This window comes from Carassius auratus, chromosome 12 (assembly GCF_003368295.1).
Source record: "Carassius auratus strain Wakin chromosome 12, ASM336829v1, whole genome shotgun sequence".
NCBI classification, from domain to species: domain Eukaryota; kingdom Metazoa; phylum Chordata; class Actinopteri; order Cypriniformes; family Cyprinidae; genus Carassius; species Carassius auratus.
Window position 1 is genome coordinate 10,670,671 of NC_039254.1, and position 16,201 is coordinate 10,686,871.

The following is a 16,201-nucleotide window of genomic DNA, read 5'->3' on the forward strand; positions in this document are numbered from 1 at the left end:
GTGTGTGTGTGTGAGTGTGTGTGTGTGTGTGTGTGTGTGAGGCGAGCAGAGACTCAATGTGAGCACATTCCACATCTATTGTGCCTCCTGCCAGACAGTGAAGAGAGAGAGAGAAACTCGTTTCATCCGTGCATGTCTAAGACCGCGATTTACACAAGTCAAGACAAAAAAATAGAAATCCATTCATTGCAGCTTTAGAAAAAAAATATATATAAAAAATGTTAAATCTGACCAAATGCATGCTCTAATATTTGTATAAACTTACCACATTTGCATCATATCAAGAGTGATATTACCTATAAAGAGATATACATATGAGCATTCACAGTGCAGATGAAGATATAATATAATATCCACATAATAAAATGCATAACATATGTATACATCTATATGTTAACTATATACAGTATTTCTGTATGTATGTATGCATGCATGCATATATATATATGTGTGTGTGTGTGTGTGTGTGTGTATACATGTACATTTACATATTTGTATAGTTTAGATATATATGTTAATATATTAAATCGTTCCAATTTCTAATAGGTTTCATATGCATTATTTCTTAGTCTGACAATATTTTCCATATATGAATATGTATACGTGCATATATCACATTTGGGTTTTATTTAGTTTGAAAAATATGTTTCTACACTTCAGAATATCCATTGAAATGTTTTAGGTTGAAACTTGAACTAATAGTTTCCATTCATGATTTTAATGAATATACAGACATTTAATGCATGTACATTAGCATATGAATAATTCATAATTTTTTACAGTGCATTATACATTTTTTAGATCAAACTGTGAAGCTGCTTGACTCAAGAATCTCAGAAGAGAGAGAAATAGACTCAACTTAAAATGTGAGAAGATGTGAAAGCAGAAAGGTGAACGTGTGCGTCTGATCGATCTCTCTTTAATTAAAGCTGAGCGGCCACATCACATCGTCTGAGTTTATCTGGAAATGCAATCGGAGTGAGCTGCGTTCTCAGTCTGTGTGTTATATACAGTGACCCTTTCTCTCTGCTTTCATCACAATGCAGATGTGATATTGATCGTCTGTTTTGTGAGTCAGGTAATGGCACCAGGATATTACAACAGGGGAGAAATCAATGTGCTGTGCTTTAATTCTGCAGACTGGTTTCTCAGCGCAGGTGAAAAGAGCGTTTCATGGGACGCTCAGAGCTTCCCTCCTCGTCCTGAGATCAGGAGGACTGGGAGAGAAACGCTTTATTTCCACGCAGTCTGAGCCTGAACACACAGGAATCATGCAGATCATGCAACAGCAAAAAACGAACCTGTGAACACGTGCCAGCAGTAAATATAATGGACCTTCTGCCAGCTTCATTTTAATTAGCCTAAAATAAATAATACAGCTCTAAAATAAAGCCAGAATTTATATTTTTTTAAAAAGTAAATTATTATTATTTTTTTATAATTTTTTTTATTGACTTATTTTGTTTTTATATGCATTTTTTAATGCACACACTTCCAAGTCACATTTTTTTTTTAATATTATAAATATATATAAAATAATCATTTTATATTTTTTATAATTACAATTAATAATTATAAAAATTATAAAATAAATACATTTATTATTAAAATTTAACAAACAATTTTTTTATAATTATTAAAAATATATAATTATTTACACACTTTTTTGTAAGAAAAAAAGAGTGGTTTTTTTTCTAAATAATGCCCACAAAAACAAAATTCAATGATAAATAAAAATTAAAATAACTAAGCACTAAGTGAAAAAATATGAGAGTAAAATTAGTGGTAAAAATGTTTGCATGAAGTATAAATGTTGTTTATTGATGCTGTTCATGCACGGTATAAATAGAGGTAATATCAGAGCAATGCTGGATGGAGTTATTGAAAATAACTTTGCAAACTTTAATGTGCACGTAGTGTAAATAGACTGCTTAATTAATCTTTCATCAGACGCCTTTCAAACTGAATTTGCTCTTAAAAATGCTTTTCTAGATGAACTGCAGTCATGATTTCTAAAACTAATTCACACAGATGTATCTTCTTTCACACAAACACTGATTTTTTCCTACATGCAAAAAGGATCTGGCAGAAAACGGCAGCACTTCTGTGCATTTTTGGCGATTAAGAAGAGCCACATGAAGGAAAACCCCTAACTAATAATCTCTGTGAAGAGAAAGTGCTCTTTGAAGTGCGCCGTCTCTCACTACAACACGAGCCAGATCATATTCACTCGGGTGAGAGCTAGATCAAGGAGACACAAGTCAGACTTAACAAAGCATTTCCTCTTTGTGCAAAAAACCACAGCTAAACTTCATGAAGAGAGATTCTTAATAAGAAAGGCCTTCATCCACACACATACAAGCGGTTTACTCTGCTCTCCACACAATAAGGGCAACTAAAACATTATTTACAACCCCTTATAAAGCATACAATACATACACTTGAAGGTTGTAGGACAAATAGAAGTTATATGTCAAAAATGAATGGGGATAAAACATGCTAACGAATGCTAACGAATGCTAGGAATAAAGAAAAGCCATATAAGGGTGCAAAAAAAAAAAAAATTATGATATGAAACAAAACATAATAAAATTAAAATGAGTAATTACATGATTATTGTGAAATATAATGGTAGGCAGGGTACGGTGGTTTCCACAGTGTCTCGTGTGTGTGGAGAACTCAATTAAGAGCCATATCTATCACAATTGTCATTTACCTTGAGAATGAATCTAAACATTAATTGTTTGTTCACAATTAAAGTACAGAGTAAGTCAACTTTTAATTTAGGACTCTATAAAATCCATTTACTTTCCCCCTATAGTCTGTGTATATTCTATTTACAGTATGATGTAATACAATCATCTCATCAAAAATTGTTTGTGCGAAAATAAAACTTTAACAATTGAATATTTTTTTTAAATACATAATGTAACATTTATTTTAATTTTTTTAAATTCTCATAATCATAATTTTCTGATGTTGTTAATAGTCACATTTATTTATTTATTTATTTATTCAAAGAAGTAATGAATAAATGGCTAAATATGCCAGTTAATGTTCACGTTTAATTATTATAATTTATTTATTTTATTTATTAAACGACTAAATCAATTGATGAATTAATTAAATTATATGTTAATCAAACAGTTTAAATACAAATATTTTTATTCATTTATTTAAATTGCATCTAATAAATAATGCGACTATACATTTTTAGGATTTTTATTCTTTGAAAAAAATAATATGCTGAAACCATGAATGATGTTTTTTAAAATATAATTATTATTATAACTTTGAGAGTGTGTCTTATATACAACAGGAACATATTTCGTTCATAATTTCCTCAAGTTAAATAAAACTTTTATTTTGGCGGGTTGTCATAAAAGCCTTTTTTTTTACATTAATATTAAACGTATATCAATACATAACTTATAGCTCAGCCCAACTACAATGCAATTTGTGAAACATGATGTGCTGATTTCACAATACTGTATATAAAAAAAAGAACCTGATGGGATCAAAATTGCATGTAACAAATATTTTACCGTTGTTTTGCTGCTGACTCTCTGCACACATAAATAACTCCCGTCTCTGAAGGTGCTCTCACTGAGAAAGTGCTCATAAATCTCTTTATATGTTTCCTGGACACACAGCGACTAATGCGTCTATCAGATGCTTTATGACTGCATTGTAGCTGCTCGAACATGCCATAAAAGCATTGTAAAGTCTGCTCGGATGCAGGGCTTTCTCCACACCGCTAATTGCTCACGCAGCAGGACAGGCGTATTACCTCATCTCTGTATGGAAATATTCATGTTTTATTATATGCAAGTTGATTTTTTGGATGGATGCATGTCTTTTACTGGCAGAAGTGGCTAGAGATTGCATGGTTTGATCAGCCATTAGCAGTTTGGATTAAATGCATGTGGGATGTGTGGGATGAGTCGCTGTAAACATGCCCTCATCATGCATCTGTTTCTCAGGTGTCATGTTCACCTGAAGATTGAGAATTCCCCATGAGCTTCTTTCATAACCGAGTCGCGCTTGCAAAATTATAGTAATATTGTGAAAAGAGTTGTTTTTTTATTATTTGATTATATTTTTAAATGTTATTTATTCCTGTTAATTCTACGCTGAATTTTCACAGGGTCAAAATATTGGAATAAATGATTTTTTAAATGTTATTTATGTCTTATTGCTCACCAAGGCTCCATACATTTGATTAAAAATATAATAAAAACATTAAAAATTCTGAAACGTTATTACAATTTAACAGTATAGTATGTGATAACTGTATATTGTAAAAAATAATTTATTATTTTGATGTATGGCTGAATTTTCAGCATTGTGATACATAGCCATTCAACAAAAGTTTGAAGTAAAACTTTTTATTATTATTATTATTATTAAAAATTCAGCAAGGATGCATTAAAATAATCAAAAGTGACAATAAAGACTTTTATAATGTTACAAAAGATTTCTATTTCAAATAAATGCTGTTCATCAGAACTTTCTATTCATCTGTGCATCATGAAAAATAAAAAGTATCAGTTTTCACACAAATATTGAGCAGCACGACGGTTTTCAACATTGATAATAATCAGAAACGTTTCTTGAGTAAATCACTGATTTCTGAAGATCATGTGACACTGAAGACTGGAGGAATGATGTGAAAATACATATTTAATGACAGATTTACTGTATTTTTGAGGCAGTCTTGGTGAGAGAAGGACTCATTTCAAGCTCTTGACAGGTTCGTGTTAAATCAGCGAGTGGTTTCTAATGAAGCGTAGAGCGAGCTCTATAAACACCTCAGAGCTGGACCATCTCTCTGATTCATTTAGCATGTGAATCTGATCCTGATTAGCACAGACTAAATACGGCTGGCGAACAAAACCCAAAAACCCTTTCTTTTTCCAATTAGCATTACACCAGAGCGGCCCAAGAATGCTTTGAAACACAAAGCGAAGCCACAATTAATGCCAGCCATTTCTGTGTAACTCTTGAGAGAGAGAGTGGATCTCAGTTCAGAGTCACCGGGATTGAGTCTGACCACTTTCCCCTCACATTACTTCTGCTTTTCTAACTTTTCCCCTTCTGAGCAGCATCAATTATGCACTGGAATAACACGGGCCCCGGCAGCGGCGCACGACATAAAGGACGATTATGAGCGTGAATAATTCAGCCATCGTCGTGCCGTGGTGCTCTCACCGGCGATACGGCGTCAGGCTCACGTGCCGCTTTTAGCCGAATTATTGAGAAACTGCTTCTTCTTCTTTCGACGCTTGGCTTAGTCTGATGCAGTGCATTTCTGAGGAGAGTTGCATGGAAAATATGTGACCCTGGACCACAAGACCATAAGGGTTTAGATGTATACATCTATATATCATATATAAAATAAATGCACTTTCAATTGATGCATGGTTTGTTTAGGAGGACGATGTTTGTCTGAGATGCAACTATTTGAAAATCTGGAATCTGAGGATGCAAAAAAATGTAAATATTGAGAAAATCATCTTTAAAGTTGTTCAGATGAAGTTCTTAGCAATGCAATGAAGTTTTGATTTAGGAGATTTACTAAATATCTTCATGCAACATTATCTTTACTTAATATCCTAATGATTTTTGGCATAAAAGAGAAATGTATAATTTTGAACCCATACAATGCATTGTTGTCTATTTCTACAAATATACGTCTGTGATACTCAAGTCTGCTTCTGTGTTCATGTTTAAGGTGAAAATACGGACTGACTTTGCAATCCGCTGGTCTACAGTTAAAGACTGAACTCTGGATGTCTCAGCACATAAAAGCAGGACTCGAACCCTCGGGTTTCACCTCTGCGTGGCAGACTTGACCTGGTTTCTTCAGGATTGCGTGCGAAGGATTGCCAGCGCAGCTCGACTGAGAGATCACAAACAGTTTTTAATATTTCATACTCTCACCAGAATCACATTCAGCTTCACCGACTGAGCCAATCAGACGACAGGAAACGCTGCGCTCCCATTGGCTGATCCACAGCCCCAAAACACCACAGGCCTCCTGCAGGTCTGCTGAGAAGATTTCAAAGACGGGGAATAAACCAGCCACGTCAAAACACAATTATTAAAACTATTGTGAATATGGAAACCTTTCAAGAAGTGTTACTGCTAGATTTACAAGATATCTATCATCTATTAAATGCACTTAAAATAATATACATTTGAAAATGAAATAAAAATATCATATATAAAGTAAACATAAATGTTGATAAATCAGTTAAACCAGTGTTATTTTAGTATCCCTGAAATACTATATAAGTCTTTTTTTAGTTTTAGTAATTTTGTTGTGCATTTCTGTACTTTGTAGTAGTGTTTGAGGATAATATAATATAATATAATATAATATAATATAATATAATATAATATAATATAATATAATATATTTATTTATTTATTTTTTTTATTTAATTTATATATATTATAGAGTTTTTATTCATTTTTTATTTCAGCTAATGTTTATTTTATTTCAAGTAATGAAAAATTATTTCAGTGGTTTTCATTTTATTTTAATAACCCTGATTTAACTAATGTAAAAATATTTTTATAAAAAATAAAAATTATATATATATATATATATATATATATATATATATATATATATACAAATAATAATAATAATAATTATTATTATTATTATTATTATTATTATTATAAAAAGTTCTACATCTCACCAAATAAAAAAAATGAATTATGATGATTTCTAAGTAGTAATCTGAATTTCATCTGGTGTCTAAATAATTTTGTTTTATCGCAATTAATGATGCACTTATTCAAACTGGCAATTCATTATATTCTCATTTTTATGTTAAGTTAATGTCACTAAAATAATCTCAAAGAAGATTTCTGATGGTCAATACAAACAGTTCCACATTACACACTCTTTTACTTTTACACATAAGCCTTGATTCTAGATATTTCTCCGTGTGCAGCTCAAAACGGTCGAGTATTTTATATTCACACATCCTCAGCCACGAGCCGTACACTTTAAGATTAGATCTCAGTCTTCAGTCGATGACTCCACCTTCACCGTCTGGATGTTCGTGACTCGTCCGCATTAACTAAGCGTCCACAAATCAAACAGAGGAGCGCAGGAGACACCCCAACAGCCCTAAAGCCCTGAGCCTATTACACCCGATGTGAAGGGCACAGTAATCCCCGATTAGAGAGAGAGAGAACCTCTTCCATGCAGACCGGACCACTGAGCTCCAGGAGGGCAACAACAACACATCTTGAGGTTTGGGAAGCAGAGAGATCAGCAGCCAAACAAACACGGCTTTAGAAAGAGACGCTGTAAACTCAAACATCTTCAATTTCTCAGGCAGAAGAGGACAAGTAAACGTTCTCAGGCTCTCAAAGCGACTGTCCGGGACGATATCTATAACTTAAATGTTTCTGCGCACTTCCAAAGACACTCCGGGGTTCCTCTTAAGTCTTATTTTTCTCATTAGGCCTTTAAGACTGATTAATATGAATGCCGAATGTGAGCGGGAAGGTTTCTATGGAGGAGAGGAAGAGGAAAGGGTTTTGTGTCAGTAGACAATGAGCTGATGGCTTTTTAAGCCCTTTAGTGACTCCAGGCATGAAAGAGGGACGGAGAGGAGACCTCGAGTCACAGAGACGCTTAACAAACACACCTCTGTGTATCTCTGTGAACGCACGCATTCCCAGGTGAGCCCAGGTTTACGCCAAACGATGTTAAACATGTTAAGATGCAAGATGTTAAACATACTTGACCGCATGCTTGAGACAAAAAAAGCCAAAGGGTTTTCTTTACACACAGCCAGTCTACTCCTTCTGTTTTATACATGCATCAATACACAAATCAGGCCAAATTAACCACTGACGGAAAAATATTAAGTTACTTATTCATCCATTATAAAAAAAATAAAAAATAAATCAAATGAGAAAATAAATAAAAAGGGTAAATTTTAGATCTTTTAAAAGATCAAAAGGTCTTTTTATTTTGAGGAACACACATGCAGTCGAGGGTATCAAATAAAATAAATACAAACAAAAACCCTAAACATTAATGATATGGAATAAAAAAAAATAAGATTTTAAAAGATTTGAAGAATCTTGCAGATCAAACGTTCTTAAGATCTTTTAGTCCAGTGTATCAAAAATGTATTTGAATCAAATTTAGTTGGTTGTACCTGACAAAAATAAAAAAATAAAAAATAAAAGATTATACAATTATATTAAAAAATGTTAAAATATTGATATATATTAAATATAATAACAATAATAATAATCTTAAATGAAAAAAATATATTAATTACTGACGGAAAAATATTAGCTTACATCCATTCAATTGGATGCAAAAAAAGAGAAAATAAATAAAAAGGATACATTCTAAATCTTTTAAAAAATCAAAAGTTCTTTTTATTTTGAGGAACACACATGCAGTCAAGTGTATTAAATAGAATAAATACAAACAAAAACCCTAAACATTTAATGATATGGAATAAAAAAAAATATTTTAAAAGATTTGAAGAATCTTGCAGATCAAATGTTCTTTAGATCTTTTAGTCCAGTGTATCAAAAATGTATTTGAATCAAATTTAGTTGGTTATACCTGACAAAAAAAATAAAAAATAAATAAAATAATTCAAAAATATATATGAAAATATTGATATATATTAAATATAATAACAATAATAATAATCTTAAATGAAAAAATATATAATATAATTTAAAAAATGATAAAAAAGATATTTAATTTAAAAAAATTTAGAAAATGTTTAAATCAATAAAACAAATATTAATATATACAAATATTTACTTTTTGTTTATTTTGTCTAGAATTCCTTTGTGTGCTGAACCTTTGTCTAAAAACTTGATTCGAAGCATAAAGGGCAGAAACCTTCAGATCAAAAGCTCTTTAGATCTTAAAAAAAAACACAGATTCAGTCAAGCGTGTCTGCACTTCACGCAGGGGACCCCGAGTGTTTCGGGAAAGCGAAGGCAAATCATGTTCCTTTGTGCTTTGTGCACGTCTCCGACATCTTTCCAACAACACGAGGCCTGATACTGTATCTCGAGTGCCACAAAACCCCCTCGACCCATCACGAAACCCCTCTGCCCCCGGAGGACCTCAAGAAGGACAAAGGCCGGTTCTGGGGTTAATCCTGTCGGCTTAGGGCACGTCTCAGACCCCGAGCTCCCAAATGTCACCTAGATTGTTCGAAGCGTCTGTGAAACCCTGCTTGGCATGGGAGAGATCTCTTCTGCGCTCCATTGTGACCCGTTCACGGCGTCCCTGTAAACGCAGAGAGTATTACAAGCAGCACTCCATTCACCCCCTTCATCCTCTCCTGCTCTCCTTTCTCTAAATGCATGCATACTTTCGGCCCGGGTTGTGGAGAGGCGACAGCGAGGGGAAACAATAGTGGCCTTTCAGAGCGGCCGAGGCCTGGCCGTGAGGAAGAGAGAGAGGAACTGGCCACTCAATATTTACAGCGGGCGGTTGGTTTGTTTGTTTGTGCATGCAATGAGCCGCTCGCCGGAGTAAACACTGATGCACATTAAAAATAATCAAATGATGCACTCACTCCACACACTCTCTGCACTTATGAAATCTTACGGCATGCTACCTGGCTCAACAAACCGGTTTCAATTTCTTGAGAGTTTACCCGCAGCTGGAGACTGATTTATTTTCCTTAAACGGAGGTGTGAATGTGGAATGGCACGGGTGAAGCAGGCATGACCGGAGCGCCAGCCACACGGGCGTCATGCCACATTTAGAGCAATGCAGCGTTACAAATAAAGCATTGGAACAGTCACAAACTCTGTTTGCACCAAATATTAATTCACACTGAATGAGAAGAATCAAGTCCTGCTTTGAATGTTCTTCTATTGCAACATGACTTATTTTAACCATAAAATAACTGCATTGTAAACATGCATTATGAATAAAAGCAAATAGAAAACTTGAAATGTTGTATTGTGCATATGCATATTTTAACCATTTTTGCTGGATAAGGCTCTCAACCATTAAATATAATTACATATGCATTATAAGGGGTGTTATCTTTTATAAATGTATTAATATGTTCACTGTCTGGAATTAAATTATGTATGATATGATATATACTTTTAAGGTAATACAATGCAGACTTTTAAGGGAAAAGAGGTACAAAGGTGTAATATTTGGAAGTATATTTTTTTTTATGAATGCATGCTTCATACTAAATATGTTTTATGAATAAAACATAAATAAAAATAATTGCACATACTCCACAATAAAAAGAACATGCTTTGCACGCTCTATTACTACTAAATATCTCTCTAGTGCACACTTTAAGAAAAAAAAAAGGTACAAAAGCTGTCGCTTTCAATAAGAACTGACATATACACTTTCGGCACAAATATGTACATTTAAGGTACTAAAATGCATATTTTGGAGGTAAATAAGATGCAAAGTTTGAAAGGGTCTCGTCCAAGTGACTGTGAATTTATACTGCATATGCATTTTGAATAAAACCAAATAAAATGAATTCCATTTAAACAGAATTAAAAGAATCTTGTTTTATGAGCTCTAAAAGATGCAAAAACATACTGTACATTTGTAAAACAAAAAAATCCATTTAGGTATTAATTTAGGAAAAATATGCACCTAAAATGCACCTTTTGGGGATAAATAATGTATAAAGGCGTACCTTTAGAAAGTGTATCATCCCAATGACATCTGTTTTTACTTCTTTTGCATATTTTAACCATGATTTGCTGGAAAAGGCTCTAAGATTTCAAATATTAAGAATGCATTATGAATAAAACCAAATAAAACAAATTACATTACTTTTCCGTCTTGTTCGGGGAAAGGATCTTGCTTTACATGCTTGTGCATACTCTGAGAAAAAAGGTACAAAAGCCGAGGGTCTGAGAGTAACTGGGGCGTTACCCTTTCAAATGATACTAATTTGTACCCTTAAGGTACTAGTTTAAGAACAAATATGTGCCTTTAAGCTACTAAAATGCTCTTTTTGGGGTAAAGAAGTTACAAAGGTATGCTTTTTGAAAGGGTATGCATCCCAAAAACAGCTTTTGTACCTTTTTTGCTAATTGCATTTTCTTATTATAACCATTATTTGCTGGATAAGGTTTTCAAATGTCAAATATTAATTTATATTGCACATGCATCATGAATAAAAGCAAATAAAATGAGCACTAAAGTCTTGTTCAGTAGATGCTCTTGCTTCAAACGTTCCTCTATTACTACCAGACGATGCACAAACATCTGTCTTGTGCATTTGCTTATTTTAACCATCATAATCATGCTGATGCACAAAACATGTTCAACAAAACCAAAACCTGCAGCACAGACGTATTTAACTCACATTCCTCTACTGCATATTAAAAGTGGACCAGAACATTAAGACATGTGGCTTTAGATTAAACACAAGCACAACCCAATAAGAGTCTGCACTAAATTAATTACGTGAATCTAATTACACGAGAGAATCAGCTAGAATGTTGCAGATAATAAATTCGTCCTGATTCTACAGTGAAGCGTTGCTCATGTGTGTCTAATCCAGAGCAGAATCCACCGTCAGATTGAAAAGTTTACACAGCCTTGTCCCGAAAAAGCATTTTATCCAAAAACAGCAGACAGTAGATTCCTGCCTCTTTTCTCTTATGGAATAAAAAACTGTTGCATTGCACAAATGTCCCGCTGCTTTATCAAGCACCTAATGAGCTGTTGCAGCTTTTTTTTTTTAAATCCTAACATTAATCCAGTGTCATCCTGGTCTCTGTTTTTGTTTTTTAAATCTGTTGTCTTTAAAATCATCACAATAATTCTCCACACCAGGTTTCTCACGGACTTGCTGAACTCTCCAAACCGTCTTTGAGAATGAATTTCGACGGGGAAAAGGCACAACACATTTTACATACCGCGGGAGTAGTTTTACAAGGCTAAAAGAGGAAAATAGGCAGTGTCAAAACTAGTCAAGTCAGTCCGAGATGCAGCAGGATCGGTTTAAGACTGAAGAATGAGAGGCTCTGTTTTTATATTTGGAGCAGAAGTCATATATGGCCACATGCATGAGAGACATACCGTGTTTTATGTTTCTCCGCTCAGCTGGATCATGTATTACAGTACTTTATTAATCTCTAACTGAAGAGGGAGATTTAAAAGATGCTAAAATGCACATAAAATACATGCAAGCTGTTACATGTGGTGTTTGCGGAGGTCAGAAAGGTCAAACAACCGCATTGGCCTAAAGCAGCAATAAAAATATGCAAAATAGTTCTTTGCAAACATAACTTTAATAGAAAGTTGTTTTCAAAAATGTAAAAAATAAAAAAATAAAAATTATATATATATTTAATTATAATAAATTAATTATATGGAATATTTAATAAAAAAAGTGTTTATTTTTTTCTTTATTTCGCAAACAAATTTTAATAATTAATTTTTGGGGGTATTACAATTTTTATTGTAAAAATATTGTGCTAACAAAAAATGTGTAAAATAATAAATGTATTAAAAAATGTATAAATAATTATGAATACTGCATAAAAAATATTTTTTATTAGAAATATATTGTAATTTTTTCTTAGCAAACAAAATTTTAATAAACTCATAAAAAACTATTATTTTCATATTTAATCATTATTTAAAATATATATATTAAAAAAAGAACACACACACACACACACACATAAAATTTGCAATTTTACGGGAAATGTTGCTGTAAACACAGTCGTCCCGTAAACACCGGATGGCCCTGCATGTTTAAGTCGAGTGGGAACACATTTCTGACTGCTTCATCATGGAACATTTTCACGAGCGACCAACGATCGTGTTACAGCTGAATGCATGTGGGGTTTCTGTTCAGAGAGTGCATGACCCTTGCACCCGGGTCTCCGCACAGCCGGAATGAAGCTCCTGAAATATCTAATTGTATTCATTCATTTTCTCTGCTCAGCATGGCACTGAGAAATAAAGAGAGTCACAGCTAAAAGGGAAGGAAGTCAGAGAGAATCTGGCTAGCAGGGTTTCTTGAGCATGGGAAACGGTACTGCGTCCTCATTACGGCTGTTTACTGTGCCAAACATGCAGTGAGTAATTAACCAATTAACGATTCATCCTCAGAAAGGAGGTGTGGACAGCCAACAGATGGCCCGAGTCAATCTGATATTCAGTCAGGGCTCGTGAGATGAATACAAACACAGTGGACGCACTACTAAAATTTCCAGATAAAGACCGTTCATGTCATGTTGTGCATGCATGCACTTCTTTTTGAGATCATTTTGATGTTGTAAGAGTCAAACAAACAAGATTATTGCACATCAAATTGAGTTACTGGACACAAAACATGCTTTCTGTGAGTCTTTCTGCTTCTCTCCAGCAAAAACAAGACAATAAAATACTTCAGAAACCACTGGATTCTTACAGGCCTTGACGTGAATCACTGCAAACCATCTGGGATTCTGGGAACTAGGGTTATTTCCCCCAAAAAACATGGAGGGGAAAAAATACAAGACTTTATTCCTCTTTTTTTGTGCACAGCAACCTGCAATTAAACTTTTTTCATTTTTTGGTTAATTATGAAACAGAAGGCTTGCAAACCGTGCGACCAAAAGAACCCGTGGCTTTTCAGCGTCACATACCAAATGAAACCTGACTTTGCGTTTTTCTGTTTAAACAAAGTGTCACATAAATAAACGGCTCTCGACGCAGGAGAGTAATTCTGACCGCAAAACTTCTAATCAGCAGAGATCTGTTCAGTCTGACGGAGGGGTTTAACAACTGTCTGCTGCTTTCAAACAAGTCTTAAATATGAAATGCAACCTATTCTTTTCACTAGATGCATTGAAAAAAAATGCACTTTATTGCTTTTATAAATGTGTGAATATCCAATCACATTTACAGATTTTAAATAACAGGTAATGCAGGAAAAACTAGTGACTGATACAAACAGTATATATGAATAGCCATGTAGACCAGAGTTATAGCCCATTTTAACTTGTTTTCTTAATTAGAAAAAATAAACATGAAGCATTATTGAAGGCATTCTTGTGTTTTAGGTCTAGAAATATAAAAACAGTGCTTTAATCTTTAAGTGCATTCACCACAAATTAACCTGGTAAGACATTTTAACATGTATTTATTTATTTATTTTGTGACTGAGAATTGCACAGTCATTTATATTTGTGTTGCTTAATAAGACAGATCCCTTCACCGTGCGGCCCTTTTAATATCCACAAATATAGGGTTTACATCTGCTTTTTAATTAATGCATCAGTTAAAATAATTTCAGGATAATGAACATATAATATATATTACATAGAGTTTTTATTTCAGAATTTAACTGGCAGTGAATCGACGCTTCATTCACAGTGAAACCATCGTCTATCTGAAAAGCGTCGATTAATTAATATTTTTTTTTTATTATTAATATTTTTGGATCAGTAATTTAAATATCATGCTGGAAAAATGCACAACGCCTTAAGAAACCACCTGAATGATAAATAAGCATAATACTGAACCAAACATTTAAGTAAACCTTAAAATATAAAGTTAGATTGCACTCGTAGCGGCGTTCGCGGCAAAACTGTTACGATTTGTCAATAAATGCGCGCCATGCGATATAATAAAAAATAAAATAAAATCCTTATTTATTTATTTTTATTCTAACTGTGAATGTTTAATCTCTAAATGACTTTTGTTTATGATACAACATGTGTATCCATATGAATAAACGGAATGAGATATTATCCTACTGTTCTGATGTAAACAAAACAAAAAAATTCCACGATTCATAATTTATAACAAATCACGAATAATCGCAGAAACACGGCCGATGCGCGCAACTGTAGCGGCATCGATAAAGCGTCCACATCCAGAAAAAAACACCACATCTATCTTTGCGTTTAGCTACTTCATCTTAATAACTATATTTTAAATGAGCTATAACTGCACTTTAAAGACGCATGCATGTTAATATCTCTCTCTATATAAATGCAAAGCGTCGCGCAGAGAAAGTTCGCGCACAGCGGCGAATATAAACACATCGATCCGCTCACCTGGGGTTGCTTCGGTTCCAGTAGACAGCGTATCGATCAGCCATCACCTTTGAGCTGGGCTCTTGACTAAATACACACATCCACAGAATCACACCCACGAATAGGATCATTTCCACTTGCAGCATCGCTACAGCGCACTCGGACACCTATATTCCTCTTGCTTTAGTCGACTTTGATTCGCATCTGTGGCTCGGCTGATGTCAGACAGTGGAGCAAGTGTTGAGATGTCCGAGATCTTCTGTCAGTGGTGTGAATGTCCGCACTTCGGTCAATAACTGTGGACTGCGCCGCCGGAGAGACGAAAACCGGGCAGTCAGTGTTCAGGGTTCATTCTAGTTTTAGAAAACACGCTCATATCAATCAGAGACGACCGAGTCTGCAGAAGCGCGTCTCATCCACACATGCGCGCGGTGTTCCTCCGAGAGAGGGATCTGAAGAAGTTGCACAGACTGATCTCAACGCAGAAGTCCGCTCAGAGAAACGCAGAGCTCGAGGAACACACGCGCGTCACTCTCCGTCATTCTACTGCGGGAGACACGGAGCAGCGCGGGGGGCATCGGTTAGTTCACGCGCTGGAGGTGTGATGATGATGATGTGAACCCAGCGCAGCTCGCTGCGAATGACTCTGCGCTCAGTTAAGCCCATTGGTCCGAACTAGGGTGGGCGGGGCGCTAACGACACAAACCCCGCCCCTCATCTAACCCTTTACTTCACACACTTACTTCATCAATATAAAATAGAGAGAGAGATGATGGATGCATAGATATATGGATACTAAATATTATTATATAGGCTATTTTAATTTAAATATGATACATTTAATACAAAAAAATAACAGTGTGACCATATACATTATTTATATAAATAAAATAATATAACATATATTAGAAATAAACACCATTATAAATCAAATATAACTGTTTAAATAAATATAGATATAAAAGCAAAAACATATAAATACATACAGGCAGACAAAAGATAGATAGATAGATAGATAGATAGATAGATAGATAGATAGATAGATAGATAGATAGATAGATAGATAGATAGATAGATAGATAGATAGATAGATAGATAGATAGATAGATTTTAGCGTACCAGTACGTTCATTTGGACATCTGCTTTAATAGAG

At 34.1% G+C, this 16,201-nt stretch overlaps 1 protein-coding gene across 2 annotated transcripts in view; it reads right to left on the minus strand.

The window, feature by feature from the left end:
• The window catches only part of LOC113111815 (ephrin-A5b), a 96,013-nt gene extending 80,277 nt beyond the window's left edge, over nt 1-15,736 (minus strand). Inside the window, exon 1 of one of the 2 annotated variants that reach the window (XM_026276913.1) lies at nt 15,070-15,736. In XM_026276913.1, coding sequence (XP_026132698.1) covers nt 15,070-15,194 — 125 coding nt within the window. In that variant the 5' untranslated portion in view covers nt 15,195-15,736. The remainder of the gene's footprint in view (nt 1-15,069) is intronic. The other variant, XM_026276912.1, reaches the window with a different exon arrangement.
• Nucleotides 15,737-16,201: the final 465 nt, after the last annotated feature.